Source organism: Heliangelus exortis, chromosome 1 (assembly GCF_036169615.1).
Source record: "Heliangelus exortis chromosome 1, bHelExo1.hap1, whole genome shotgun sequence".
Taxonomy (NCBI): domain Eukaryota; kingdom Metazoa; phylum Chordata; class Aves; order Apodiformes; family Trochilidae; genus Heliangelus; species Heliangelus exortis.
In genome coordinates, this window is record NC_092422.1 from 94,541,956 (window position 1) to 94,569,501 (window position 27,546).

The 27,546-nt window shown below is 39.4% G+C and overlaps 1 protein-coding gene across 2 annotated transcripts in view; it reads left to right on the forward strand.

Moving 5' to 3' along the window:
• Nucleotides 1-27,440, forward strand: part of APP (amyloid beta precursor protein) — a 208,222-nt gene extending 180,782 nt beyond the window's left edge. For both annotated transcript variants that reach the window (XM_071755155.1, XM_071755146.1), the window contains 5 exons: nt 5,496-5,717; nt 12,272-12,325; nt 17,094-17,194; nt 20,253-20,399; nt 26,177-27,440. In XM_071755155.1, coding sequence (XP_071611256.1) covers nt 5,496-5,717; nt 12,272-12,325; nt 17,094-17,194; nt 20,253-20,399; nt 26,177-26,278 — 626 coding nt within the window. In that variant the 3' untranslated portion in view covers nt 26,279-27,440. The remainder of the gene's footprint in view (nt 1-5,495; nt 5,718-12,271; nt 12,326-17,093; nt 17,195-20,252; nt 20,400-26,176) is intronic.
• Nucleotides 27,441-27,546: the final 106 nt, after the last annotated feature.

Below are 27,546 nucleotides of genomic sequence, written 5' to 3' on the forward strand. Positions count from 1 at the left end.
TCAGAAGAGGAACTCCTACTTGATACAGTAAGTTATGTATATGAAGCCCACAGGATATACAAGTGGCATAACTTCCTTTCTGACCATAGAATTTGCATTCGTACCAGCTACAGAAAGCCCCGTGAACCGTAAGTGTTAGCTCTCTAGAATCCTTACTTGTATTAACAGTACTTAATATTTTGGAGTTTCCTACATAAATCCTTATTTATAATGTGTCAGTAGAATTAACCTTTGGGGAATATAAGTACATTCTGAATGTGAAACACATTTGTTCCTATGCATCAAGCTTGTGAAACAGCTACTGTGGGTTACAAATATGCTGTCAGTTTATGTAAGAGCTCTGTTATAAGTGCAGATGCATGGATAATTTATGTTTGATTTGATTTTGTTTTGTGTTAAGAGTATTCACCTAGGCAAAGCCTTTAAGGAGGTCTTGTTTTCATATTTACTGGTTTGGGGGAGTTTTGATTTATACAGCTGACAAAATGCAGGCAAAATTTAGTTAAAACCTGACTGCATTACATTAGTGCAGCTCCTTTGGGCACATGCTCTTGTTGAAGATTATGAACTATGACAGATTGAATTAGCCCATAAAGTAGACAGACAGCTGAAAGCTGCATCTAAACAGGTTACCTCTTATCACCTGCATTGTAATAAATGACTGTAAGTGTCCTTAGTGAATCCTGATTGTGGCATACAGCATTTGTATTATTTAAGCTGTCTTTAAACTGGTATAAAATAATGTGTGCACATGCAAATGAAGCCACACTGTGCCAAGTACTCTGTAATTTCTGCCATTAAGAGGAATAAGGAGGTTGCTGATTCTTTTTAATTCTGTCATTTTGAAAGCAAATGCTCAAAAGCAACTGGAACTTTTTTAAACACATGTTCAGTTCAGACTGAGTGGTCAGTGATAAGATGATGACTATGAAGTAATAAGACTCTGCATTTGTACAAATATAGTAGAGCTGGTTCTCAAACCTGTATTTGTTGAACCAATATATATATTCTTTCATGTAGATGTTGTTTTATGAAAGAAGTCTTACCTTGGGTCAGAACAATAGTATGTAATTTGATGGTGTCTTAATTAGTATTTAGAATAGCTGTTTTGGGTCTGCTTTATTTCTTATCTGGTTTAGGACCTTAAATTGCTTTATGGAACATGTAAAATTATAATTGCTAATTTTAAGGCTGTCTTTCAAGTAAATTCAAAAGTTTTGCACACAATAGTGATTTCAGAGCTTTTCATCTAGTAGATAGGCTACTTGAAAACAAAACAAACAAATATTCTAATTACTTTTGGAAGCTTTCTATAACGAGCTAAATAAAAATGATGGTTTGAAAGAGAACTAATGGATTGCTAATGTTCCAGGGCAGCAAGTTGAGCTCTTCTTCCACATGAAATTTCTGTCAGTGTTGTATGCCAGTAAAAAATAGATAAACTTTCAAAGTAACACGAGTTTTGCCACTCTTAAGACTCCATCACCACTGCTGGTTTGTTGTGGTATTGTTCCTTGTACAGTGCTCTTTGCAAAGCTTTACAAGTAGAAGTGTGGTCTAGAGCCCTTGTGGACAAATCCAGCATCCACCAATAAATTTTATTTCTGTTATTCTGCTCCTGCTTAACTTTTGACTCTGTGAATCTCTCTGTAGGATAAGAGAATTGTCTTGAAAGGAGGTTGCTGTAGTATTGACCTTCCAATCTAGTTCCCCAAACATATTTCACTTCAGTTTTTCTAGATGCTTAATTGCATCTAGTTGTTTAATTGCAATGACCCACAGGAAGATGCCTTCAGTGAGCCCAAGAAAGAGTAAAAATCCCTTAGAGATGATAGTAAGTCTGAAAGGCATTTTATTGAAGCACCAGAAGTGGGGTGTTCAGCCTGAGACAGAAAGGGTTTGGGTACCTGAAAGAACTTTGGGTGCCTGAAGGAGAAGCAGGAATTGTGCAGCCTCACGCCAAATCCCGACCTGCTGAGAGGTTTGAAGTCCAAACAGAGTGTGGGCATTTTACAAGGTCATGGTTTCTTTGGAGCACATGCTCTCAGAGGGACAAAAAGGTTTTATATCCTCCTTACTCTTCTTGATGGCAGGACTTAGAACACTGCAAGGAGATAATGAGCTAAGCAACAAAAAGTTCATAATTGGATGATATTATTGGAGTTTTTGTCCAGTTGGTTTGACAGGAGATAAAATTTTGAAGAGCAGCCTAGACTATCTCTATTTTCAGCACCTAATAATGAAGATATTCATCACACAAAGAAAACCCCTGAAACAGTCTTGAGTGCACATCCTAGCTCCCAGCTGTGTCTGTACTCCCTGCTTATTTAGGGAATTGTCTTTTGCAGGGTGGGGGAATTGAGTTGGCAACCGTGAAAAACAGAGGGAATACTGTACTGATGGGTAACAGTGAGGCTGTGTGGCTTTCCATTAGCATAACTGATGATTCAAGTAGCCATCAATACTCAGAAAAAAATCAACACTGAAAAATTGATCTTGTACTTTGCCAGCTAGTGTCAATGACTGGAAATCCTAGGGCAAACTTTTTTAGCAGTTCAGAGATTGAAGTAATTGTTTGCAAATCATTTGCTCAATGCCAACACAGCTGTGTCAGTCTGATGGACTCCAGCAGAGTTTCTAAGCCAGGCACTTCCAATTTCTCGCTGTCATTCAGTGTCTGATTCATCATGTCAGATGGGCTTGATTCATTTTGGCCATTGTTTCCCCCCTTGTAAAATGGATGTGATCATAATCTGCTGGTTGTGATATCTGTCTGCCTCACTTGAGCAATTGTGCAGGTCAGTCCCTGACCGTGCTGTGCACTGCAGCTGAATGGGAAACAAGGGAGCCTGCAAGCACCAGCAGCGACGTGCTCCCAGTTGGGTAGTGTGGGGAGACAGAGAGAGAAAGAGAGTCTTTGTGTCTGCATTCCTCCCAGTCTCTAGGGATTTGGATATGATCACAATATCATGATGGGGGTCAGGTGCCTCTCTTTGTCAGCCTGGCAGGCCCAGCCATGCCTGCACTGCAGCCTTCCCCCAAGCACTGTGCCAGTCCTAGTGCCCCTTCTCCACTGCCAGGAGTTCCTCTTTCTCTGCTGCTTCCCCTCTGTGCATCTTTTGTCCCTTTCTGAGGTCAGGAGGTGTCTCCAGGTAAAACTGAGTGCATGGGCAGCAGGGAGCAGAGAGGAGTTGTGGGGGATTGGTACCATGCAGAGAAAGGGGAGGACAGTCAGGGCATGGCACACCCATCACTGCTGGCAGCTGACACTGCATGGGTTGCAGCTCTCCACAGCTGCCTCCAATCCTCTGGGGACAGGGAGGACAGCAGGAATAAGGGGAGCTTCACCTCAAAACCCTTCTGGTGCCCAGATATGAAAGGCTGGCAGGCACCGAGATGCTCAGCAGTAGTTTAATGCTCACTTTCCTGTGATCTATTGGGACTTGATATTATAATGTGCTTAACTGGTATCAGCCTAGGTTCCCTACAAGGCACTTGGACACTAGACTTCTTTCTCGGGCTGGTAACATCCAGCTTCTTTTTTTGTGAAGTCTCTTTGTCCCTAGCTAATAAAAATTATTATCAGTTGTGTGACATAATGTCTGCTCAGATTATTAAGGTGCTTCACTTGTCTCCTTTTTGATACAAGGAGATGCTTTAATTTGATAAAGGATTAGTGTAAGTGCAGCAGGGAGATAAAAATTTGACTTGCTTTCAATGCTGAAGATTTATTAGGTGTCTTATAAAATAATACTGTTCAATAAAAGGAGCATGAAGGAAAAGGCAATTCAGTGTTACATATGCTTTCTATACTGTGCTAGTGAGTCATTCTAATGAAAATATTAAATCACAGAATTAAATTTTGTATACACATTAGGCTTACTGCCTAATAAGCAATTGCTGCTTATGAAAATTTGTTTTAAAACATCATTTTACATGATTCAGCACCCATGTTTGCTGCAGGGCTGAGGTTACAACTTGTTAATTTTGGTATTCTGAATTTGATGTAATAATAGGGTGGCAGAGAGTTGTCAACTATCAGTACTATCAGCACCACTAAAGGTGGTCTCCAAGAGACATATTGCAGAGAAGAGCCCTACTCCATCATCGTTGATAGAGGCACTGAAACAGTGCCAGGTTTAATGCTTGTGTCTCAGTGTTGATCCTTACTGGGAGCTGCTGCATGAGTGCAATGTGGTGGGTGGGAGGGAGATAACATTCAAAAGATTTTACTGAGGGGCCTAAAGTTCTGGTGGGAATAGAAATTGAGATCTCCTTTCTCACTGATGATACTAGGAAATAAGTGAGACCCACAGACTGATGTAAAGGGTCTAGCAGTAGAGTGGTGATTCCTGTCCCTGATTTGCTGCAGGATTTAGTTGTGGGTGTGAAGCAGTGGTGGTCAAGACATCCTCAGTGAAGTGGAAAGAAGGCAGTTTTAATAAAAGCTTTTGTATCATCAGCTGTCGTTTGTGCAAAGTAATTTCACTCTAGTAATATAGCCTTTACTGTCTTTTATTCTGAGCCATTTAGTTCTGTAATGCTTGCTTACTAGCTACACTGTGTTATTAGCAGTTATATATCTCCTCCATTGTGTGGCTTGCTTACTGCTATGTACTCTTGTGCACATTTGTACCCTCGAAGTACTTGCAAATAGTGTTTCTTCTCTATAAAAGAAAATGGCAGAGAAGGGGGAGATCAAAAGTAGATGAACTTTGATGTGAGAAGGGAATTGGAATAACAAAGCACACACAACCTTCAGGCTTATTTTTAACACTGAGTTGGACAAGCTGTCCCATACACCTGATGGAGCTGGAAAGTGCTTTGATTGTTCTCACTTTCTTCCAAGTGAAAAAACCAAAAACCAATCTAGATAATATTGCACAACTTTAGGTCCTGATTACTTGTAAAAAAAAGTGCCTGCAGATGTCTGTTGCTACTTAAGATTTTTAGCAAAGAACTGATTTAGTCTTTAAGCAAAGTTTTGTTTGTTAAAAGAATGAATGTTTCTTAAAATTCAATGTGTTATAGTAAGCCTAATTTAATACAATCAGTGTTGTGGTGGTTTAGGATTTAAGAGTTGTGATGAGCTTTGATAGTATTTAAGAAGAAGAGGAAATAATAAAGATGTTCCTTCTTGTAGACCTCTCCCATGTTGACTTGTGGCAACATGTTGAGTTGAAGGGAATAAATTTTTGGTCCTTTAAAAATTGGTGAGAAAGAGTCCAGAGACATGTAAAGGACAGTCATTTGATCAGTTGTGTGGTGGAAATGTGGATAGGAATCAGTATTGAACTTATACTGATATTTTTTTAAATTGCCTTATTTATTATCATCAGTATCTATCAGTTTTTCGTATCCTAAGCCTTTATGGTTTTCTTTATCGTATGAAAACAGAATCTCATAATGGTAATTTATTATTCAATAACACTGGAAATGTATCCTCAGGAATGCTGGCTCTTTCAGGTAATTCCTGTGTTGAAATTTCCTTGCAGATGAATTACTTCAGAAGGAGCAAAACTATTCTGATGATGTTTTGGCCAATATGATCAGCGAACCCAGAATCAGCTATGGAAATGATGCTCTCATGCCTTCATTGACGGAAACTAAGACCACAGTTGAACTTCTTCCAGTGGATGGAGAGTTCAGCCTAGATGACCTTCAGCCATGGCATCCTTTTGGTGTTGATTCTGTTCCAGCCAATACTGAAAATGAAGGTATGTACAATACGGTGAGAGACTTCAGAATATTTTGAGTTGAACTTCATAATTTTGTTCCCTGAAAGTGGACATCTTTCTAATGCAAGCATGGCAGAGGTTCTCAAATGTATGTTTAGAACTGGTCTGCAGTGTCAGCTTGTCTCTGGAACAGAAAATCCTGACTAAAATTTGGAATGTAGACACACAATAAATTTTGTGTGTTAACGATGAGCTAAGGGAGATAGATAAAGTCGTTACATTTGTGCCATGATGAAATGAATGTTTTAATTAAGGAAGAGCTTTTTATTGGTGGTGTGAAAATGGTTACAGATTCAGCACAACACTTGCATGAGAGTTAATTTTATTTCCTCCTAACCAGTGGCTGTCTGGAAGAAATGCTCCTGTGTACTCAGCAAAGCGATTTACTGGTAAAAACTTTTCCCAAGTATTATATATTTTTCATCGACTAATTTCCTGAATTGACTGCATAATAATTTAGTAATTTATGTGTAATCTGGAACAGGTGGTTTACTTAGTTGCCAGAGCCAATCAGTTGGAAACCTGGGGGACTTCGGTCTTGCAATTCATGTTCCTCCTACTGTGTTTGTTTTCCTTTATCTCCGCCCTTATTAGTGATAAGTTACAATCATGAAAGTTGGTTACTTCAAAGCTGTAGTAGATTCACAGAGGCTGGAGCTACAAAAGTCTTTTTCCAGGCAAACTTGTGAATTTGTAGCTGAATTGTACAGACATTAACGTCCTCCAGAAGTCTTTTGAAACCAGTGGCTTGGGCTGTGCCTGCTCTCAGAATGGGAGTTGAGACCAACGTTAAGCAGTTGGTCTCCAGCACGATGTGTGAGTGATTGTGGGCAGCTGGGTGCTTGGGAGATGAAACTGAGGACATGGGCATGGATTTGCCAGATCTGGTGTTAGTGTCAGGTGAAGTCACTGGAGTCAAAACCAGTTTTGTGATCAAAGTGTGATGTCTCCAGGAGTCAGTGAAGCTAAGGTCAAGCAAAAGAAAACATGTGGCTATGGCCTGAGGAAAGGTCAACAAATCAGTGAGGAAGAAGTACACGAAACTTGAGTGGTAAAGGAGAGGCTGATCAGGAGTGGGGCTAAAATCAGTCTGCCAGAGTTAGCCCCACAGGCTGGGGCAAGAAAAAGAGCAGAGGGAGGTGGAGCAAACTCGACAGACTGCAGCACCAAGAACCAGAAGACAGGAGGTGGTGACAAGGACTCCAGACATGTCTGGAGGGCACTTGCAGCCAAGTGATGTTCTGAGAGGCTAAGAGCAGCTGGCTGAGTTGCGTCAGGTGCTTGTGAGTGGGACAAATGGCTGACCAGGCTGCAGGAATAAATCTCAGTTTCCTGGGGAATCAGCAGCAGCTTGCCATAGCACATGTACCCAGGCTGTCTGCCAGGAGCAGGCCACAGTCCAGCTGGTGGTGTCTGTCCTGCAGGAATTTTCCAGTGCAGCTCTTGCTGCAGTTTTTCCCATAACTGAGGCATACAGGGCATCAATTTCTGTGCCTGCCGCCGGCTTTCGAGAAAAATGTGGGAGGAAAATTAATTACTTTTGAAGCCCTCCCAGCTTTCCAAAAATACTGATTTCAGTCACCAAGTTCAGAATTTACCAGGTAGACAGGTGCACCAGACATACCCACAATTTAATCACATGATCCCTTTTTTTTTCCTTCAGAAACCTGGCTAAGCTCAGAATTTAATACTGAAGGTACATATTGTGTGACACTGAATTCTCATAGGTGTGTATGTTGACCATGGTCCTCCATTTAAAATATGTGACAGAAAAAAAACCTCTCCTTCCTTGAGTAACATACTGTTTCATGATAAATCCTGTGTATTTTAATGCACTACATCATTTGCTGCAACACTTCTTAATATTTGCTATGGGAACATCTTATAACTTTCATGCCTTTAAGTTGTTGGAGTTGAGGGGGTTTTTTGATACCAGTTTTCTATTTGTCATGAAGTTCCTGCTGCAAATTCTTCTTTTAGGCCAACAGTTATTAACATTTATGTCTCCAAAGTCAGAAAAAGAAATTATTTGATGACTTAAACCACTTCAAATCCTTCTTGTTTCCATTATACTTCTGTCATGTACCCAAACCACAATTTTATTAATGTGATCATTTGTACAATACCTTCTTTCTCTCTGTAGGTACCCATCTTTTTCCTTTGTCTTTGTCTCAAACCTCTTCGTTCGATAAACTCAGGATTAGTTATGCTGCTTCTCCTCAGTTCCCATTCTTGTTTTCTTCCATGGCCAAGGTCTAATCCCAGGCTCTGCCTTTTTGCTTCCAAAAATGTGTGTCTGTCTTTGACACAATTTTCTCCTTCTCTGTTTTCTGCTCTCTCTCCACTGAAGGTCTTTTTGCATAGTCTTGGTTTTTACACAGTAAGTGCCTCATATACAGATAGGTTTTTGTGTTTTACAGAGTATTTAGGAAGCCTATTTTTTCTGTTTCTTAACAAATAACCATTAATCAAAAAGGCATAAGTTCAAAAATGACATGCTAGAGAAACCTCAAGTACTGCAGAGTGACTGACCATTGCAGTATTAGTGACAGCATCTCTGCTGGGAGGTGCTGAGCATGACAGTGAAGGTCAGAGAACTGAGCATCTCAGCTCCCATTTACTTGGGTGAGAGTAACCATCAGAAAAATCACAGCACATTCCATGTGAACAGCCTGGAATCTGGGAAGTCTGCTGGGTGGTTGGCCCAGCAAATTTAACAGACTACCAGAGGAGTTTCAGATGGCATGCAGATTACAGGTTCAGTTGTTTATACTGTTTTGGTCTGGTTTGAAAGCTGAAGTCAACTTTTTGAAAACTGCTGAACACAAACCCAGAGTGCTATCAGCTCAGAATATGTTGGTGGGTTTATAGGTAGAATGGGAGTCTTCCTCACTGCAAAGAGGTGTTGCAGTGTATAAGCAGTAGTACTCTTCAGTTCTGAGCCAGCACACCAGGTAAATAATTTACCTCACTGCAATTTGCGTTACTGTCAGAACAAATTTCTACTGGGACCATTGTCATCCGAGAGACACTTGAACAAATCCTGGAACTGACTGGGTTAGGACCTGAGGTGACATCCCCTCCACCCAAGTCACAGAACTTGTTTTTAAGGAACTGTTCAAGGAATGCTTAAACCAAAACGTTACTGTGGGAGAAGCAGAAGAAAGTTCCAGCCATTATGTGTTTTAAAGTACAAACTATGAAGTTAAAATTCTACAAAAATACCTTTTGTTAGTTCCCATGCCTGTTTTCTTCTATGGCCATGATTTAATCTCCTGTTTCATCCAGAGATATTTAATATGTTGTGGATTGTCATGCTGCCATGTAATCGTAAGGTCTTGTAACTCCATTTGAAATTTTCTCAATGCAAATTACATGTTTAGGTAAAGGGTAAGTTTTATACAAACAGTGTGGCTTACTAAATTTGCTTTTTCTGAAGAATGAGTGAAAAATTACTTAAAAAATAAAAAGACCTTGAAAGTCCAGCAGAGCTCACTATTATTTTTTTTACTGTTGTTTCCCTGAGGTAGTTTCCCAGGAAATGTCCACAGAAATTAATCCAAAGCACCAGGTGATAGACTACATAGCTTGCATGGCTGAACTTAAGTCTAGTGTATTGATGTACAAATTAGCTTAACGAAAAATACCCTCTGAGGACACTGCAGAAGGCACCACTGAAATGTGAGAAAATTGTATTTTAACAACAGAAGCTGCAACTTCAGAGATTGGGGGCAAAATACCAACAGCTGTGAAGCTCTGACACTGCCAAGGTCCCTGGGCATTTTGCCAATGACTGACTGGGTTTAGTATTTAGCCTTTGTGTCCTACCATGCAGTTACAGTCAGTCTTAGAGACAAAGTATTTCTCTAAAGTGAGATTTTTGTGAATGTACTGTTAGCATTGTGACTTAGCCAGTTACTCCCTTCAGTGCTGTTTTTGGTAGGTGGTGATCACATAGCTCTCCTTGCCTGCTGGTTTCTACCAGCTTTTGAGGGTTTCCATTCACCTTTCTTCTATTTTTGAAAAGAGAAGGAGCCACATTCTCTCTTGCTCTTCTGAGATATATTAGCATTAGATATGAGGTGGAATATGTGCCCTATATGAAGCTTGTGTAGTCAGCTTGAACAGGTAAATACCAGTTTAGTTTTGTGAGGATAATTAGAAAATAAATTTTAGTCTTAAATATATATATATATATATATATATATGAAAATGCATTCAAGACAAATATGAATCTGAAGCATCAAAATTAATTGCAAATGATTTTGCAGATGATGCAGTGATTTTTCAGAGTAAACTGCTGTCCGTGCGTCCATCAATACTGGGGCAAGAGCAAGCAGATTTTTAAATTCAACTTGAATTCAAAAGGTGGCAGCTCAGGGCACTCCAGAAACCAGCTTTTCTTTGTGTTGTGCTGCCCAGGACACACTGCATTTAGGTGCCTGGAATCATGGTCTGCTTTGGAAAACTCTTGGTTCTGAACTTTTGCCTTCAGTTTTTGTCCTACAACTGGTTTGTGACCTTGAGCAAGTTATTTCACTTTTGTGTCAGTTACAGAATGTGCTGGTGGTGTTTGCCTTTTCACGTGTAAAATGCTTCCAGAACTGTAGATGACAAGAAAATTTACTAATTAATAATATTTTCACATGACTCCACAAAAATTGCATTGCCCTGAGATCACATCTGTGCTACTGTACAATGGAATCTTCCTCCATATTTTTCTTCCTTCACCTACTCCCATTTTTTACTGCTACCTACAACCTGCTCTCCCAGTCTGCCATAGCTATGGGCATGTAGGGTTACAGAGTGCTTAGCAGGAGGGAAATAAAACCCCTCAGCTTTCTAGGAAGGACACAAGGGGACAGAGCAATGGATAGGAGAGTTCTGCAGGAGAATTCTGAGTGATGATGGTCCTTGGTTGCTTCTTTCCTTCAGTCCTTTCCACTGAAAATTGCTGCTGACCTACCTGAGGGTTGGTGCCAAGAATATTGGAAAACCTGGCAGAAGACTTAAATACAAAAATACTCAAAATTGTAGTTTTTAGTTAAGGATGGAAATTGGTTTTTGTATAGCGCTATGTAAGGAAAGCAATTACATGGTCTGCTAGTGCCACTCTGAACTGCTGTGAGGGAAAGTGATTTGATGGCTTGTCTCTGCAGCACCATCCCTGCAAGCTCTGTGAAAATTTTGCCCTTCTGGAAAGACAAGCAGGTCAGATGTGCAGGTGTGCTTTTCATCTGCAGCTACTATAAAGTGGAGTTGCTGCTTTTTTTCTCAAGGTAGTAGCTATTGCAGTCATCTCCTGTGTAGAAAGGTCACAAAGGGCATGGGTGCCACACAGGCTGTCACACAAGCATGGTGTAGGTTGTTTGTCAAACCCATAAAACACTAAGCAAGTGACACAGACTTCCTGTGAAGACGAGCGATCCCCCTTGGCTTCAGTCAGCAGTATCATCAGGTTAGCATGATTTTCTGATGCCAGATAGTGAGGAGTTCATAATTGAAAAATGGATTTTTGTCAGGTTTCATACAGTATTATGGCTCCCTTACTGCTGATTAGAAGGTTCATACCTGAATCTGGAAATGCAAATAAATCAGAATACCTTATAAATAAAGTTCAAAATTCCAAGCTACAACGTAAATGTTTTTTCTGAATTTAATTTCTTTCAGATACTGGCATGTGGTTAGATAAGGAAGGCAACAGTATTGGGGAAAAAAAGAAGCGTGGGGGGGAAATCTGAATGTTCTAATGAACTTTTCCAGTATGTTCAGTTTGGGCTTAACTGAGGCAGTAGATAATGACTCAGACAACTCTAAAACTTTTGCACATCATGTTTTTTTCTGTTAATAACAGTGAACTCCATCAGTCTTAGGTTTCATCTGGTAAAACCTTAGTACAGCGATACAGAGTTTAAAAACCATGTGTGATACACAATTGGGTACCAAGTGATGCTTCTCCTTTGCTTCCCTTTCAAAAATCAGAAGGCAAATTTACTGCCTACAAATCAGCGCTTATCAGAATAGAGTATTGGTTGTATTGTCAGAATGTGCTGTCCTTTTTTTGAATTTTATAGCTATTGCTGTAAAGAATCCCTACTGGAAGGAAAAAGGAATCAGGATTCGGTGAGTTTGTAAGTGAGCATTGATAAAGACTGGCTGCAAGAACTCACGACTCATTTTTACTGCCAGTTCTGATCAGACAACTGGAAAAAGCATGTAATTGAGTATAGTTTAACTCTATAGACATAAAATCTTTGATCTTGGTGTTTTCTCACTTTAAGCAGTAACCAGAATATGATGTAAAATTGACACATCATCTGTGAAGCTTTTCTCTTGAAGTAAAAGTCATGGCCATCTCTTTTATTTCCAGGATTAACTGAAGGCTGATCTTTTCTAGCTCTTCCTTTGGTAACTTTGTTTATGCAGTATGTTTCTCCCCCACTGTCCCAACAGAAGAATAGTTGATTTTGTAATTTTGGAGGATGTAATTTATTTTTTGTTTGCTCTTTTGTTTCTTCTCTGCCCATGCCCAGTTGAGCCAGTTGATGCCCGTCCAGCTGCAGACAGAGGACTCACCACACGGCCAGGTACATAACTTGCATGGCTTTTATCTACCCTGTATTTTTTCAGCATGCTTGAGTTCAGTGATCTCCCTTTCCTTGGTAGAACTCTCTCTTAAAATGTAATGTTATGTTTGGAACAGGTGCTTGCAGAGGGAGTGGGACCCAGCGACCCAGAACTGGTATCATATCAAGTTTTCATCCCTTCTAGGGGATGTTTGCAGTTAATAATTTTGAGGAAACATTGCACATAAAGCAGCATCTATGTCTCTGGCCTTCCCACTGATAAATCATGATATATCTATCTTTAGTATGTTATATATAAAGCTGAGGGATTTTTTTTACATATTGTTTCAGAGGCTCTGTAAGCTATTCTGCAGAATCATTAGCACATGTGCTGCAATCTCTGTGAGGTGAGGGCATAGAGGAGCTTAGTGAATTAGTTGGGATTTTCATGCCAGAAATTGCCAGGGGATTTTTTTTTCCTGTTTTAAAGATGTTAGTTGTCTTAAACCAGCTGTCTGCAGCTATGAAATAAAAATCATTAATGGATTTTTCCATCAACTTGTGTTGTTTTAAAAATCAAATAGTTAAGCGTGAATGCAGTTATACACACATATGCACAGCACCTAAGTTGACAGGCCAGAAAGATTTCCAAATTTTAGTTGATTTGATTATTCATTTTTACACACATGTAAAACAATCTGAGAAGGAACTATTTCACACAAGGTTCCGGTTACATTCTTTACTAAAAAAGATAACATTGTTTTTTGCACTTCTTTTCTGCTTTCTGTTTTGAGAACCCTCTCATCATCTATGAAGTACAAGTGAACAATTATTTTACTAACTTCCAAGGACAGACCAGAAAGTTTTAGTTCAATGCAGTCTTAAAAGTACTTCTATCTCAAAGATATTTGAGTTGTCAAAACTCAGTTCCAAAGCTGAGTGTATAATCTTCATTTTCTTTGTAAATCACTTAGCTATCTTCATTTTTCTTTAATTTTAAAATTAAATGACCTGAACAAAGTCACAGAGTCATGAAGCAGCAGTTGACATTCTAGTAAGAACATGCAACTTCCTACTCAGGTTCAAACCCTGTGTTCTTTTCCATCCTCCCTTTATATTTTAGATGAACCTTTACAAAATCTTACTTGTTCACAACAATTACTCAACTACAGGTCACAGACATGAAGTTAATGTGAAGTCATTACATCAGTTGCTTAAACATTCTAGTTTTGGCTTTTTCTATTGAGAGTTTACCCAGGTCTGGTAGTTTCAACTGTCCCTTCACTTGGATGTTCAATTTTTAGCTCTAAAAGTAACTGTAAGACCACAGCAACATCTAATACTGTTTCAGATGCTTGCAAAACAAAATCACAAAATCTTGTTGGGCTCTTATTTAACCAGTAGATGAAGCAATTGGAAGCAGTGTAGTAGATAATGTGCACCTAGTTCCATCCTCAGTGGAATTCATTGTATCCTCTTTTTCTTATCCTTCTTAAAGCCCCTAAATGATATATTTACACTAATGGAAAAGCTCATCTGTGTGAGAAGAAAGTGTTCCCAAAGCAGCTACTTGTTGGTTGTTTTTTTTTTCATATGAGTAATTTTTAAATCCATATGATTTTTTATCCATGTTATTATTTTTTTTCCTTTAGGGGCAAGGAGTGGTAAGGTTTGCATATCTTGCTATTTTTGATATTTGGATATGTGTGTGTGCACATGCATGTACACTTCTAAGGGAGATAGGAGGAAGAGAAAAATTGCAATGAGGTTTTTTAGGGAAACAGAAAATTTTTCTGTTTCTGATATTTTTCCTGTGCTAGCTGCCAAAGACAAGTTGTAGTAAGTGTAACATTTTAAACTTTTTGATACCAGGTCCTACTTTGCATTCAGATCTCATTATTTTTTTATGGACTGGATAGTAAGGTCAGGTTGACCACCAGAGTGGTCGTATGGCCCTAAGCAAAAACCTTCTGCCCAATCTTCAGGCCAAAGACTTTAACCTGCTGCATGGTGGAAGTACAGCTCCTGTGTTATTGTTTGATGGGAATGGGAGGAAGAAAGATAACCTCAAAGAATGTTTCCGTAGGGAAGCTTGAGCCTGTGTTTTTCCAGCAGCTGAGACTACTGATGAACTTATCACCCTCTACTGCTTATTGATGGGAAGGCTTTTGACCTATTCTGCCCCTGAAATACTGCTGTACCTCCCACCTCTGGCCTTTGGCTCTATTTAACTGCAGCTGTCAGAGACCTATGGTCTGAGCTATCATAGCTTGCTTGCATTGGAAGTGCTCAGATGCCAAGAGCAGAAGTACCCAAGCCCATTATCTTGCCTCTATCAGTGGTGCATACAGGATACTTACAGACTTCATCTCTGCCTCATGCTCCTGGCACATCCACTGAGCTTTTGGCAGCCAGGATTCAATAGACTTCCAGGACTGGAAATTGTATTTTCACCATTGTGTTTAGTAATCCTGGATGTACCTTGCTTCTTTGCATTTCTTCATTTGCATTTTGAACACCGTCATGATTTGTGCCAGTGTGTTCCACAGTATAGTTCTGATTGTGCCAAATTAAATACATACACACTTTCTTTTGTTAGTTTTCAATCTGCTGTGTCATAACCATGTTGGTTTCCTGTACTTCCTTAGAAGAAATAATGAATAATTATTTCCTTTAGGCTTTCTCCTTCTCTTCACAGTCACACTCTGTAGTGTTCCCCTTTGGTTGTCTGATCCAATCTGAAAACCAGCAATTTTTCCAGCCCTTGTACAGAAACTACTCCATACCAGTGATCACCTGCCTCTCCCTGCTTTGTATCTTTACTAGTTCTCCTGCCTTCATGTGAGGTGGGGTGACCAGATTGGATAGCCAGATTTAAAAAGAGGCTGCATCATTTATACAGTGGTGTAACAATCTTTTTTCTATTTTCTCTCTTCCTTCATAATTACTCCTACCATTCTCTTTGCCTTCTTGACTGCTACTGAGCCAACTACCCACAGAGAGTTGTCTGCAGTGACTGCAAGATCTCTGTCCTGGGTGGAAAAGAACTATTTTAGAGCCTATTGTTGTTTACCCCTGTGAGCAACACTTTATATTAAATCAGCATTTAATATAATTTCCCTTTTATTGTGCACTTAGAATTTGTAATTTCCTTCTGAAGTTCTTTGCAGCTGGTTTTACTTCAGCTATCCTCTTTTTTTCTTTTCTTTTTTTTGCCAGTAAATTTAACACCACCACTATCCACTCCCTTATCTGGATGGCTTTGCAGCACAGATCCTTTTGGTACCCTGCTGGACACCTCCCACTAGACCAGGTTGCTCAAGGTCCCATCCAACCTGGCCTCAAACACTTCCAGGGAGTGGGGCCACTCACGACTTCCCTGGGCAACCTGATCCACTGTCTCACCACCCTCAAATTAAAGAATTTCTTCCTAATGTCTAATCTAAATCAGCATTTAATGAAAAAAGAAAAATAAATAAAATTGCACATCCAAAGGGAATAAAAGGGCAACAATTCTTGCATTCAGTGCTATTTTAGACTCCAGAGCTCATTGGTACATGGATGTCCTTAAGAATTTATTGAGAGTCCAGGGAGGTGGCAGAACACAAGCACGCTCAGCAATATTGGAAATTTTAGGAAGGGTTCTTCCTCTGCATCAGAGCTTACAGTCAGCCCAAGTTACAAATAATCAGAATGAAGGTTAAGAGAGAGGAATTGGAGTGATAAAATGCTAAAATAAATATAGACAAGGAATATCAACCAGTTCATTCTTACCCATTAGTAGGGTGAGGAAATTAACTTCTCATAAACACCATGCTTCTGCAGTGTTTGTACCTCCAAGAAATATAAATGTCAGTCATTTGGTACTGAGTAGAAAAATAACAAGCTACATGAATATCCATATGTTCTCTATAAGCCAGAGCCAGCTTTTCAGGGCAAAACAATCATAGATGCACATATACGATGCACTGCTTAGCTGTTTTAAGTCTGGCTCATTCTCCTAAGGCTATTTTCCAGGAGGAAACCCTGGCCTTCTTTCCAGTTAGATAAGTGAAGCATCTCCTTTTTGCACCCATAAAGGGAGAACAGGACTGCAAACCATCTACAGTTAAGAGCACTGCAAGCTTTCCTTACTTGCTTTACCTTATGTTTTTAATTGAGAGACAGTTATCTCTCAGGCAGAAGTCAAGACTTGAACAATACTAATTCTGGGTGATCTGAAATCTGGAAACAAATAGCAACTGAATAAACTTCACAAATATTTTAATTTTTCTTATTTGTGTATTTTTGTGCAAAAGGTACAGACTCACAGGAAGCAAGAAAATGTAATATCAGGGGTTTCACACCTCACACCCTGTATGTTTTTCCCTCACAGTCTGAGCTTAGGAAGGAGGAAGATTTTGCCCCAGACACCAAATTTTCTTGACATCATTAAACAAGCTGTCAGAGCAGTTCTGTCTGATTCCTGTGAGCCAATTCAAGAGTCTGCTCTTTGGTCCTTTGCAGATAAATTTCATCAGTGTTTCATGCTGAAAGCCTTTTGATGCTTGTGGCAGTGCTGCAATGGACTGAGGTGCATCTAATAGAGGAGAAATTTAACCAGCTCATTCTGTGTCACCTCAGTGGGACTGAAACATCAGATGTACCTCACTTTCCTCCCAGTTCCCTTTCACATTGCATCACTCCTCCTCCACGTGAATGATACCGTTGCCTTCTGCTCAGTGGTGGAGGTAAGCAGAGTGTGGTTGAGTCAACAGTTTTAACAAAATGTCATTGCTGTGCAATGCAGGTTCTGGGTTGACCAACGTTAAAACAGAAGAGATATCTGAAGTGAAGATGGATGCGGAGTTCCGGCACGACTCAGGATATGAAGTTCATCATCAAAAGCTGGTGAGTGAACTCACAGTGCTTTCCCACGGATGTTTTGAGTAGCTGATTCAGTCTTGAACTGGTTGTTCAGTTATGGCCAACAAAAAGTTTTCACAAGAACAGACTGTGATTTTTCTGGTTCTCTCTTAAATGAGAGTAAACCTGGGATAATTTCAGCAGACAGTATAGGCAGCCGTCGAGTGTCACATGAGACAAAAGTCTGAAAGTTCCTGCCCTTTAAATGCCATATGACTGGGTGCAGTCAGATGGGCATTACTTGTCCCAAAGTCCATCTGTCATGGTCACATAACTAAACAGAAGGGTTGGAACGGAACTGAAATGCTAAGTAAGATTAAAAATAAAAAAGTTTGATGATCAAAGACCTGCATCATGGTGCAGTAAGAAATAGCGTGACACTGTTTCAGGAATAGATACCTTCTCTGTTGAAACAGATGGGGTGGGACATGAAGGAGGCTGAGCTCCATGAAGCATAGCCTTTCACAAGACTGCCTCCTGGGGATTAGATGAGATTCTCCACTGACCTTAATTTTACTTTGCACCTGGCTGTATCTGTGTGTTTTGTTCCTTGAGATGCATGAAATTATTAACAGGTGAAGGGCAGGTAGGAGCAAAATATTGTTTCCCATTTGAACTGTGCTCATTATGAACACAAAAATAACTACCAAAAGCAGTGTAAGGAAGTACCTTAACAAGTGATGGAGAATGCATACAGCAGTGTTGGCTATAAACCTTTTCTTCTTCCTCTTTTGTAAAGGTACATTACACGATGAGATTTCAGTTCCGTGACTTTCAATATCCTGGTATTAAACTTGAAAGCTTTTTTCCTTAATATATTCTTAAAGCTAAGTAGTGCTGAAAATTAAAATTAACATGGGACTCACATTTGCATTTGAACTAGGCAATCACTGTGTGAAAAGATGTTCTGCCATCTCTTTGATGCCAAGAACTGAAAATTCCCAGTTTGACGAGCTAATCCAAAATGCATTAGCACTAATTTGGGAAATTCTGACGTCCTTAGCTCAGATGGGTTAAACATCCTGATGGAGTAAACCCATGCAGTTTACTGAAGGACCTTGAAAGAATGTGCTTTCGACACAGTAGTTATTGATGCAGTGTCACAGGCACCTCCCAGTAGCAGCCTCTAATATTAGTGTGAGTGGTTTGGTAACACCCTGAGCACTTTGGTCTTGGGAACTACCCATACTGTGGTGACTGGTAGGGAGTCTATGACACTCCCTCCTCTTCAGTTACTTGTGCAGTGTTCAAAATGAGACCTTTCTAGCTTTTTGAAGCATTTTATACCATATTACTTTACTGTTAAATACAACCATTATTTATAAATTAGTAAACTGTCTTCTCAGTTAAATTTTCAGTTGAGACTAAGCAAGCAGTCCAGTATTTATAAGAAAATACTAGATTGATGCCTTACAGGGCATTACTTGTTTACCACATGCCATATCCTTGCTGATGCCTTTCTCCATTAGCTTTAATTCCAAAGCTGTAAACAGAAAATACTTCCATCTGTGTTATTCTTTTCCTATGCCCTGGTAGGGTTTACTGAAACAATCTTCTTAGGATATTGCTTTGTATTCAGCTGCACATTGTATTTTACACACAAACTTCTGAACTTAGCTGAAATTGAAGGGGTTTTCTCTTTTATGAGTGTTCACATTTTAACAGTACATTAAGTTAATTTTTATGGCTCAGAGTGCTCTGTTTCTCATGGGTATTAGCTGGGGTGCTTCACAATGATCCAAAATATTACAGTAACAGAATTTTAGTCCTGGGCAGGTAAAATTGATGGAAGAGATTATTACTTCACATCAGCTTATGCCAACACTGTCCATTGTTTTTTACCTTCCACTGAATTCTTAACTTTATGTTCATTTCTTGCTTATGACTAGGAACAAGATAAATATTTATGTAGCATGCTTTAGTACCTCTCTGAGGAAGATTGTGTCTCTTAAAGAGTGCAAATGTTACACAGCTCATTAAAATTCTCAGCTGGTTTCCTTCTTCTGTCTGCATTTTTGTTAAATACTTGTCAAAATATTTAGTCTTTCAGAGAGAGGTAGTCTCACAATTCTGTGCATGTAATTTATTCTCTAATCCTTTTTGCCCATTTTGATTAAAAATAAGAATAATAATAATAAAAGCACACTATTGTGCAGACAGAAAGTTTTTAAAGTATGCACGGATGTAAATTAATCCAGCAGATTCCTGAATACAAAGCAGGAGAGTGAAAACAATCACCCACTTTTCATACCCTCCTCAGTTGCTAAAAGCCAGTCTTAAGAAATGCATAGTAAAACATCTTGCTGTTCACTGATTTGCCCTATTGGTACAGAAAATTCAAGTGGATCTTCTCAGGTTTCCACACAAATGTCATCTCATCTAGGGTCTCAGATAAGTATGGTCATCATCCAGGTGTAACTCATTCTCCCTTGATCCTGCAAAATTTTGATGCATCCATTGGTGGTCACTTAATCAGCATGCTTTTGGGTTTTGGACTCCTGTTTTTTTGTTACAACAATTTTCTCACAACTGGCCACATGCAGGCTTCACTGCTGTCCTGTAGATCTGCTCCTTTATCAAATAAATGTGTGAGACATTGTCCAAACAAGCTGCACAAATGTAGATTAATGAACACTTTTATGAACAGCATTATAAAAATAAATCTATATGCTCCTTGGTTACTCCTCTATGAACTAATCAGTCATTATGCAATTAGCCTGACTCACCCAGGAGAAAAAAAAAAAAAAAAACAAAAACCAAACAGCTACTATTTAAGACCCACATGAAGCAGAGGCATGAAGATGAGTCTTCCCCTTAGCCATAGCACTGCCATGTCACAGGCAATAGAGGGTTCCCAAATTGCTCTCCTCCAACTATAAGAGCTTTGTGGATCAGTGATTCAGTTTTTAATAATTAGGGTGATATGCAGTGCTGCTTAATGGCTGATACTTCAATAGGCTTTATATTGCAGGGGCAGCAGGACAGGTTAGCCAAATACTCATAAACTTCTTATTAACCACCTTCCTTTATTTCTCTTTTGCAGGTGTTCTTTGCTGAAGATGTGGGTTCAAATAAAGGTGCCATCATTGGACTAATGGTGGGAGGTGTTGTCATAGCAACAGTGATAGTCATTACTTTGGTGATGCTGAAGAAGAAGCAATACACATCTATTCATCATGGGGTTGTGGAGGTAAGAAAAGACTACCAAGCACAACTGGTGTCACATGTACAACCCAGACAAGGCACTGCTTTATAAACATATTTGCAAATTAAAAATCCATGGTTTTGGCTAGCAGAGTGTTCAGAGTTGGAGTGGTTGTATCTGGCAGAGTAGAATCAAAGCGCCTTCTTTTGTAACTACAGATAAAATATAAACCATGTTAACTTGGATGTAAAACCACAAGAATATCCTCTGGAACTATCCCAGACCCATCACCTCATAATGTGGAAGTTCATTTGAGAGGAAATTTAACAGTAGACAATGAGCAGATGCTGCACAAGAGGGCAAAAATGGTTTTACTGTTGTTGGAATACACATGCAGGGATTTTTTTTTATTTAGCTTGCAATTAAACATTTGAGGCAGGTCTTCTGTGGATAGTGCTGTGCACTGCAAGGATTTTCCCTATGCAGATATTTATTGCTTTTTTTCCCCTCTAAACAAGATTTTCTTTAGACACCAACAGATTTGATTTATAGTTAATCTGAAACTCATAGATTTGAGAAAAAAATAATATATAAGGCTCTTACATGGGATTTTCAAGATGAAAACCTAATCTACCAAGTCAATTTTTTGTTAGTTTACATTAATTTAAAATACCTCATCTGTTGCTTGGAAATAAGAAAGGATCTCTGAAGATAAAATTTAATTATGAGAACTGAAAGGGATTTCACCTAACATATTTTTCCCTTGTGGACTGATACCTAGTTTTCTGTATGAGTTTGTCTAATTTGCAAATAGTACTTGTATCAGTCAGGACTCGAAATATTCATGTTTTTGCCTTCTGAAGCTGTTTTTTTAAAATTTTTGTTTGAAACTAAGCCTTATTCAAGTCCACAGTTTTGTTGGTTTCACCTTGAGTCAAATTCAGCTTGCTTTGGTCTTGCTGGAGACATACATGCTTCCTGATGCACATATTCCACCATCCAGGGCAGCGAAGGGTCTTAAAAATATTTGAGTAAGCCTTGTAGATAGTGTTGCCTTGGAGATTTACTGCATTGTGTCTGGCATTGGCAGGCAGGATTCCTTATTCTGCCAGACTGGCTCTGTGGTCTTGGCAGACTGCACAGCCTCACTGTCTGAGCTCCTTGCCTGCAAGAGAAGCATAACATCTATTTGTGTCCCAGGTTGGTGAAAATTTTGTAGCACTTACTTTGGAGAAAAAAATCAAACAAACAAAAAAACCCCACCTAAACATCCATGTACAATTGATGCTTAATTTTAAAATGTCTTCAAAATTAAGCTGTTCTAAAGAGGACTCATTTATTTATCAGCAGTGCACCTTATAACAAAATCACTTTGTTTAAAAATAACTGTCTCAACTCTAGGTTGGTTGAGTATCTTGTAACAAAGTTTGCAGCTGGTTTGCTGCATGTCAGAAGTTACTGTGAAAATTTAATAATGGAGGCAGGATTACAAAATAGGTCCTTTTCCACCTGTACTCTAATCTTCAAAAAAAATGAACTCTAACTGTACTACTTTTTCATATTTCACTATTCCTTTAACTAAAGACATTATTTAAAATCCTGCTAGCCTTTTTTTTAAGCTCTAAGGAGGAATTACTTGTCCTGTTTAGAAAAAGTTTCATCATAATTTTATTCCAGAGAAGGATGTGGGGAGAGGTGACAGTGGGAAGGCTCACAGCAGTAGCAAAGAAGCCATTAAAATTGCTGTGGTACTCTCCAAAGTCCATCTCTCAAGCTCCCATCTGCTGGTGTTTATTAGGCAGCATTTACCATTATTTGAACAGCAGTGTTGTGTCCAGTGCATGCCTGAGGGCTGCCAGCACCTCCTGCCTGGGCTTTTGATCTGCCCTGTGTGTGCAGGGGTGAATTTGTCTGCAGTGTTACCCTCTCCCTGGCTTCATGTAAGGATTTTCTCTGTGATGAAAGATCCATGTGCTGGACCAGAAGAGGAGAGCTGGGCAAACAGTCTGAAAAGAGATTGTCTGTATGCCCAAGCTTTTTCTCAAGTGACAATATTATAGAAAAGAAAAGCATCTAGGGTGCTTCTCTGCATCACCAGAGTACCCACACCCCTTACAGGCTGTGTTAACTTCTGCAGTCTTCATAATGGGTGCAAAAAGCTTCTTAAAATAGTAAAGGGCTTTAGGGATTTACTGACAAGGAGATAATAGGGTTCAAGGCACGTCGTTAGGCAGAGAAATAGCTAGGACAGAGGCTGTAAGGAGCTAGAGGAAGAGTTAGGCAGAGTTGAAAGGGATAAAAGTGAGTAGAAGATAAGACATTCAGGATGAGTGATAGTGCACATAGGTTGGCCATGAGATGGATTACCTTGCAGCAGACAGCTACGGGAAGGAAAGTACCAGCACTAGTCATTTTAAAGGCTAAAGGGGAAATTTAAAAAATAAAATTGGCTAAGACTGCAAGTAGGAGTCTCAATAAATCCCTTTCATCTATAAATGCCATACTTCAGAGGTTATTGGACTTTCACTATAAACTAGTTTTATCAAGGTGAGACTTTCTAATACGGAATATTGTGCGGGGGTGTTAACGATTCAGTCTGGTTTTACTGTCCCTCCTCACGTTTTTTGCTTAATCTCTTTCTTCTCCCTGATTTTCTTCCAGTTTTCTCTAGTTTCTGATCAATTCTTTTAGTCTCTTCTGCCTTGCATTAGTATATATTTTGTTGCCTTACCCTGTTTCTTTCCCACAAACAGGCTATGCTTTGAGCTTATCACATCTTGTAGTCAGTCCCATATAACAAGTGCTAAGTGAGAGGCTTAAGCTAAAACAGGTGACAGAGTTCAATACAGTGTTGTCTGGAGCTTAAATATGAACAATCACAGCAAGATTCTGGCATACACCTCCTTTGCATCCCAGCCTAATGGGAAGAGCCTCCTATAAAAGGAAGATGCTCTCTGGAATGTATTGATGTGCAGAGTGCCCTGATGCTGCTACCCCAGAGCTTCATTTTGAGTTTCAGTTTCATGCTAGATAGAAGAGAATCTGTCAGTGGGTTTGTTTGTGAATAGTGAGGCTCTCACTTCTTGATTTAGAGAAGCACTGGATACTCTGTACAGGATATTGCACAGGAATGCCTTGGGGATTTGGGTGCAGAGGTTGAAAAGGAGGCAGGCCTGGAAATTCCCAGGGCTTCTCATCTCCCTGATGGATCAAAGTGATTACTGACAGCCAAGCTGAGCACTCACCACCTGCATGGGCTGGCCAGGGGAAGCTTGCATCCTTCAGAAGAAGTTTCTTTTGTCACTTTGGAGAGGGAGGAGGCCAGGGAAAGAAAAACACTATTCCCACATGCACACACCCACCTAATTCCTAAAGCAAGGAAAATCTGGAAAGAGCAGCTTAATCCAAGAGTTTTTAAGATGCCCCTAACCAGGATCTTGCTGCCTAAGAGCATGTCACAGGAGGTGAAAAAAACAGATGGATTTTGGGTGTATTACACAGGACACTTATTCCATTCAAATGCAGCAGGAAAAAAAATATTAAAAAAAAAAAAAAATGGGGACAGGAGGAAATAGACTTTGAATGGCAGTATTTTAACAGCAAAAAAGGACAAGTGGTATTGCAGTACCAGAAACCAGCTCAGCCCAATGGTCCTTTCTGCCTGGCATCCTGTTCCCTGCCAGCAGTAATTAAGGGTTTGCAAGAAGGCTCAGGACTCTCACCAACAGTTTCACAATAGCTCGTGACCAAAAGCAGAATGTGACCCTTAAAATTGAGTATTTCGCAAAAATGTGTAACTATTGTGTGAGAAAAAGATTTTCTGGAAGATAAAGTGTTGACTTAAAATGCAATTTGAGAGGTGAAACATGGACAAGGAGATTTAGAAGGGGCACAGATATGAAAATGGGTCAGATTTGGGGTTAGCAGTTCATCTGAGGAGTCCAATACTTGTGCCATGCACAGAACCATTTCTTCTCTTAACTAACAAATAAAACAACATCAGGAGAGAACTGTGGTTATAATCTACTGAAACTGGAGTAGACAACAATAAATAAATAAGCTGAGCAACCTGCATTTGTCTCAAGCATGGAAGAATATGTCTTTAATCTTTCTCCAGGTTGTCAGGTAACAACTTACTGAAGGTCACAGTCTGTCTTCATTAAGCTGTTATTTCCAGTATTGCAGAATAGATTTGGTATGAGTATCCTTTGGTTTTAAATTAAAAGGCAGAGTAAGTTAGCCTGCTATATAAGGCTTCTTGAGAGAATATACTTTCCATTGTCCAAAAGGCTCTTTTTATGCTTAGAAATAAATTGATGTTTTTCTTAAAGGTCACTATTTACAAAAATCCACAGGAAAATTATCATGCCTACTACTTTAGTGTAGAGTCGCAGGCACCTTCCTGATTTTACAATTTTGACAATGTAAAATTCACTTTTTACTTTCTCTTTGAAGACCTACCAAATACTAGAGGTACCAGATAAATTAAAGAGCTGTCAAGGAGGCTTTTTAAGCTCTGTTTTCATAGCTGGTTAGTGAGGTAGCTGGGATACACAGTCGGTTTTGAACACACAACAGCTATTGAGCTCATACAGCAGAAGTAAAATACCTAATTAACATTTAGAGACTGTTCTCACCCACTCTAATTTGATGGAGTTATATTAGTGTAATGTTCTGTGAAGGAAGAAAATAATTTGTGGAGCCAGAGGTATTCAGTAGTGTTAACTGGGCTGTCTTTATGCCTGTCTTCCAAGTAATCAAGAAGGGTGAATGTTTGTTCAGTAGAAATACTTAAACCAGTGCAGACACATCAAGCTTCTTGTCACTAAACTGAATCAGAGTCGACCTCAGAGCCAGAGATGTTCTGTTTCCATGAGTGCAATGGGATTGTCTCCTCACCTTGTGCTCTGCTACTCTGTCATTTCCTTGAAACCACAGCACCTGCAACAGATCTGAGAGTACAATATAGAAGATGCCTTCAAGCTAATTCCATTAGCTTTTTAGTGGACATTTTCTTTCTTTCAAGATCCATTTAATTCCAAGTATAGCTATTGATACGTATCCTAGGGGAAGAAGAAAAAAAAAATTAAAAAAAAAAAAAAAAAAAAAGAAGACGGGCACTAGCAGGAAAATGCAAAATATATCTTTTGACAGAAAACCAAAGCTGGCACTGCTGAGTTTTGTCAGCTGGTTTTGAAGTCCTGCAGAAAAAAAAAAAAAAAAAAAAAAAAAAAAAAAAAAAAAAAGTTTCAGAATTATTTCTGTTGCCTTATCTTCTCATGTGTATGACTTTGTCCAAAAAATGAACTGTGACTGTCCAAGCTGGAAGGGCCATCTCTTGCAAGTTGCTCTTTAAAGCTCTTTGCCAGCTTCTAATTTATTGTTGGGTGCAGTGCTGTCTGATGATTTTGTTGATGAGCCCATTCGAAGTCCTGCATAACTTGGGGAGAAGATTTTTCAGTCAGTTGTCTGTTCAACCAGAGTGAGAGCCTTCATGTCCTCGGTTTAATATTATATGTAGTGAAGAAGTATCCCTATTGATTCCCCACCCACCTTTGTTTTAGACTTACAAGATTTGAACTGAGCCTGGGACCTAACTTACTTTCTTCTTTTTCTTAAAAAAATTAAGGTGGGGGCCAGGCGTGTGGCAGGGAAGGACCTGTCAAACAAACTGGTATATATTGCAGCTGTTGCTTTCTGCTTGAGTGCCCAGGGGAAGGTCCAAAGTCTGTTGGGTGGCTGTAAAGTGGGGAAGTGAGGGACATGGCTGTGAATGAAGCCAGGGGCCTGACTGATGGTGGTTTCTTTTTTTCTGAGAACAGGTGGATGCTGCAGTGACACCAGAGGAGCGCCACCTGTCCAAGATGCAGCAAAATGGCTACGAAAATCCCACCTACAAGTTCTTTGAACAAATGCAGAACTAGGACACCACAGCAGCCTCGTGAGTTGGACAGCAGAATGATTGCTTCACTGCCCATCGGTGTTCAGTTATAGAGTAATGCAGAAAGAAAGAAAAACACTCTGTTTTATTATTTACTCATTCTCGCCTTTTGACAGCTGTGCTGTAACACAAGTAGATGCCTGAACTTGAATTAATAAAATCAGTAATGTATTTTCTCTCTCTTTCTCTTTACATTTCAGTCTTTACACTACATTATTAATGAATGTTTTTTGTGTACTGTAAAGAGGTTAACTGTATTTAACTAGTGCATGGGTAGATTCTCTTTCCTAATTATTTATCATGTAGCTCCTTAGCCAGTTGTATATTATTATTGTGATTTGTGACAAAAATTAAGTCCTAATTGAAATATGCTTTAAGAATTGATGGGGGATGCTTTCTGTGTCTGTGGGGTTTAGCTGCTTCTCTTTGCTGAGCATTTTTTTTCTGATCACTATGCATTTTAAAGTAAAACGACATTTTTTAAAAAGTATTCCAGATGAGTTATTGAAATTCTTTTCCTCTGCAGCTGCATTTTATTGTACAGATTGTTGCTCCTGCTGTATTAGTGACGTAGAAATCATGGGAATACACATTCGTTTCTTTGTGCCTGTTTTATGTGCACACTTTAGGCATTGAAAGGTAAACTTTATTTTCTTTTCCATGTATCTTTTTGATCTTAAAAAAAAATATTAAAAAGGATCCCTGTTAATTGTGAGCACTTCTGGGGGGGAGAAGTGCCTGCTGGTCGAAAATTAACAGGGATTCTCTGCAGGATGATTGTACAGAACCATTGCTTAGGAATTGATAGCTTTCTACACTGTGTTACATAAATAAATTAAGAAAAAAAAAGTTTGGGCAAGAGTTTTCTTTGGAGGCAGAAAACAGTGATTTCTGAAAGGCACTTAAGCATAAAACGTGGATGTTCACACTGAGAGGGTTGCAAAGGGATTTTCCTACAAGGATCTTGGCACTCACAGTCAGACCAGAGTAGAAGGGTGGCAGCAGGAAGATGGGGTGGGGAGTGAAGGGGCTGACTTTGCCACACCTGCCCCTCTAAGATGTTGTCTCTTTATTTTTTTTTTCCTTTTCCTTTCTTTCAGTTTGTACAATAGTGTTTTAATGTAAATAAATACATTCCTGGAGGAGCCCTGTTGTAGTGGTGTGTTTCTGTGCCAAGCAGCCGCCCTCACTTTTGCAGGGGAGAGGGGCACAAGTGACTCCCCTCCCACCTCCCCATCTGTCCCCAGGAGG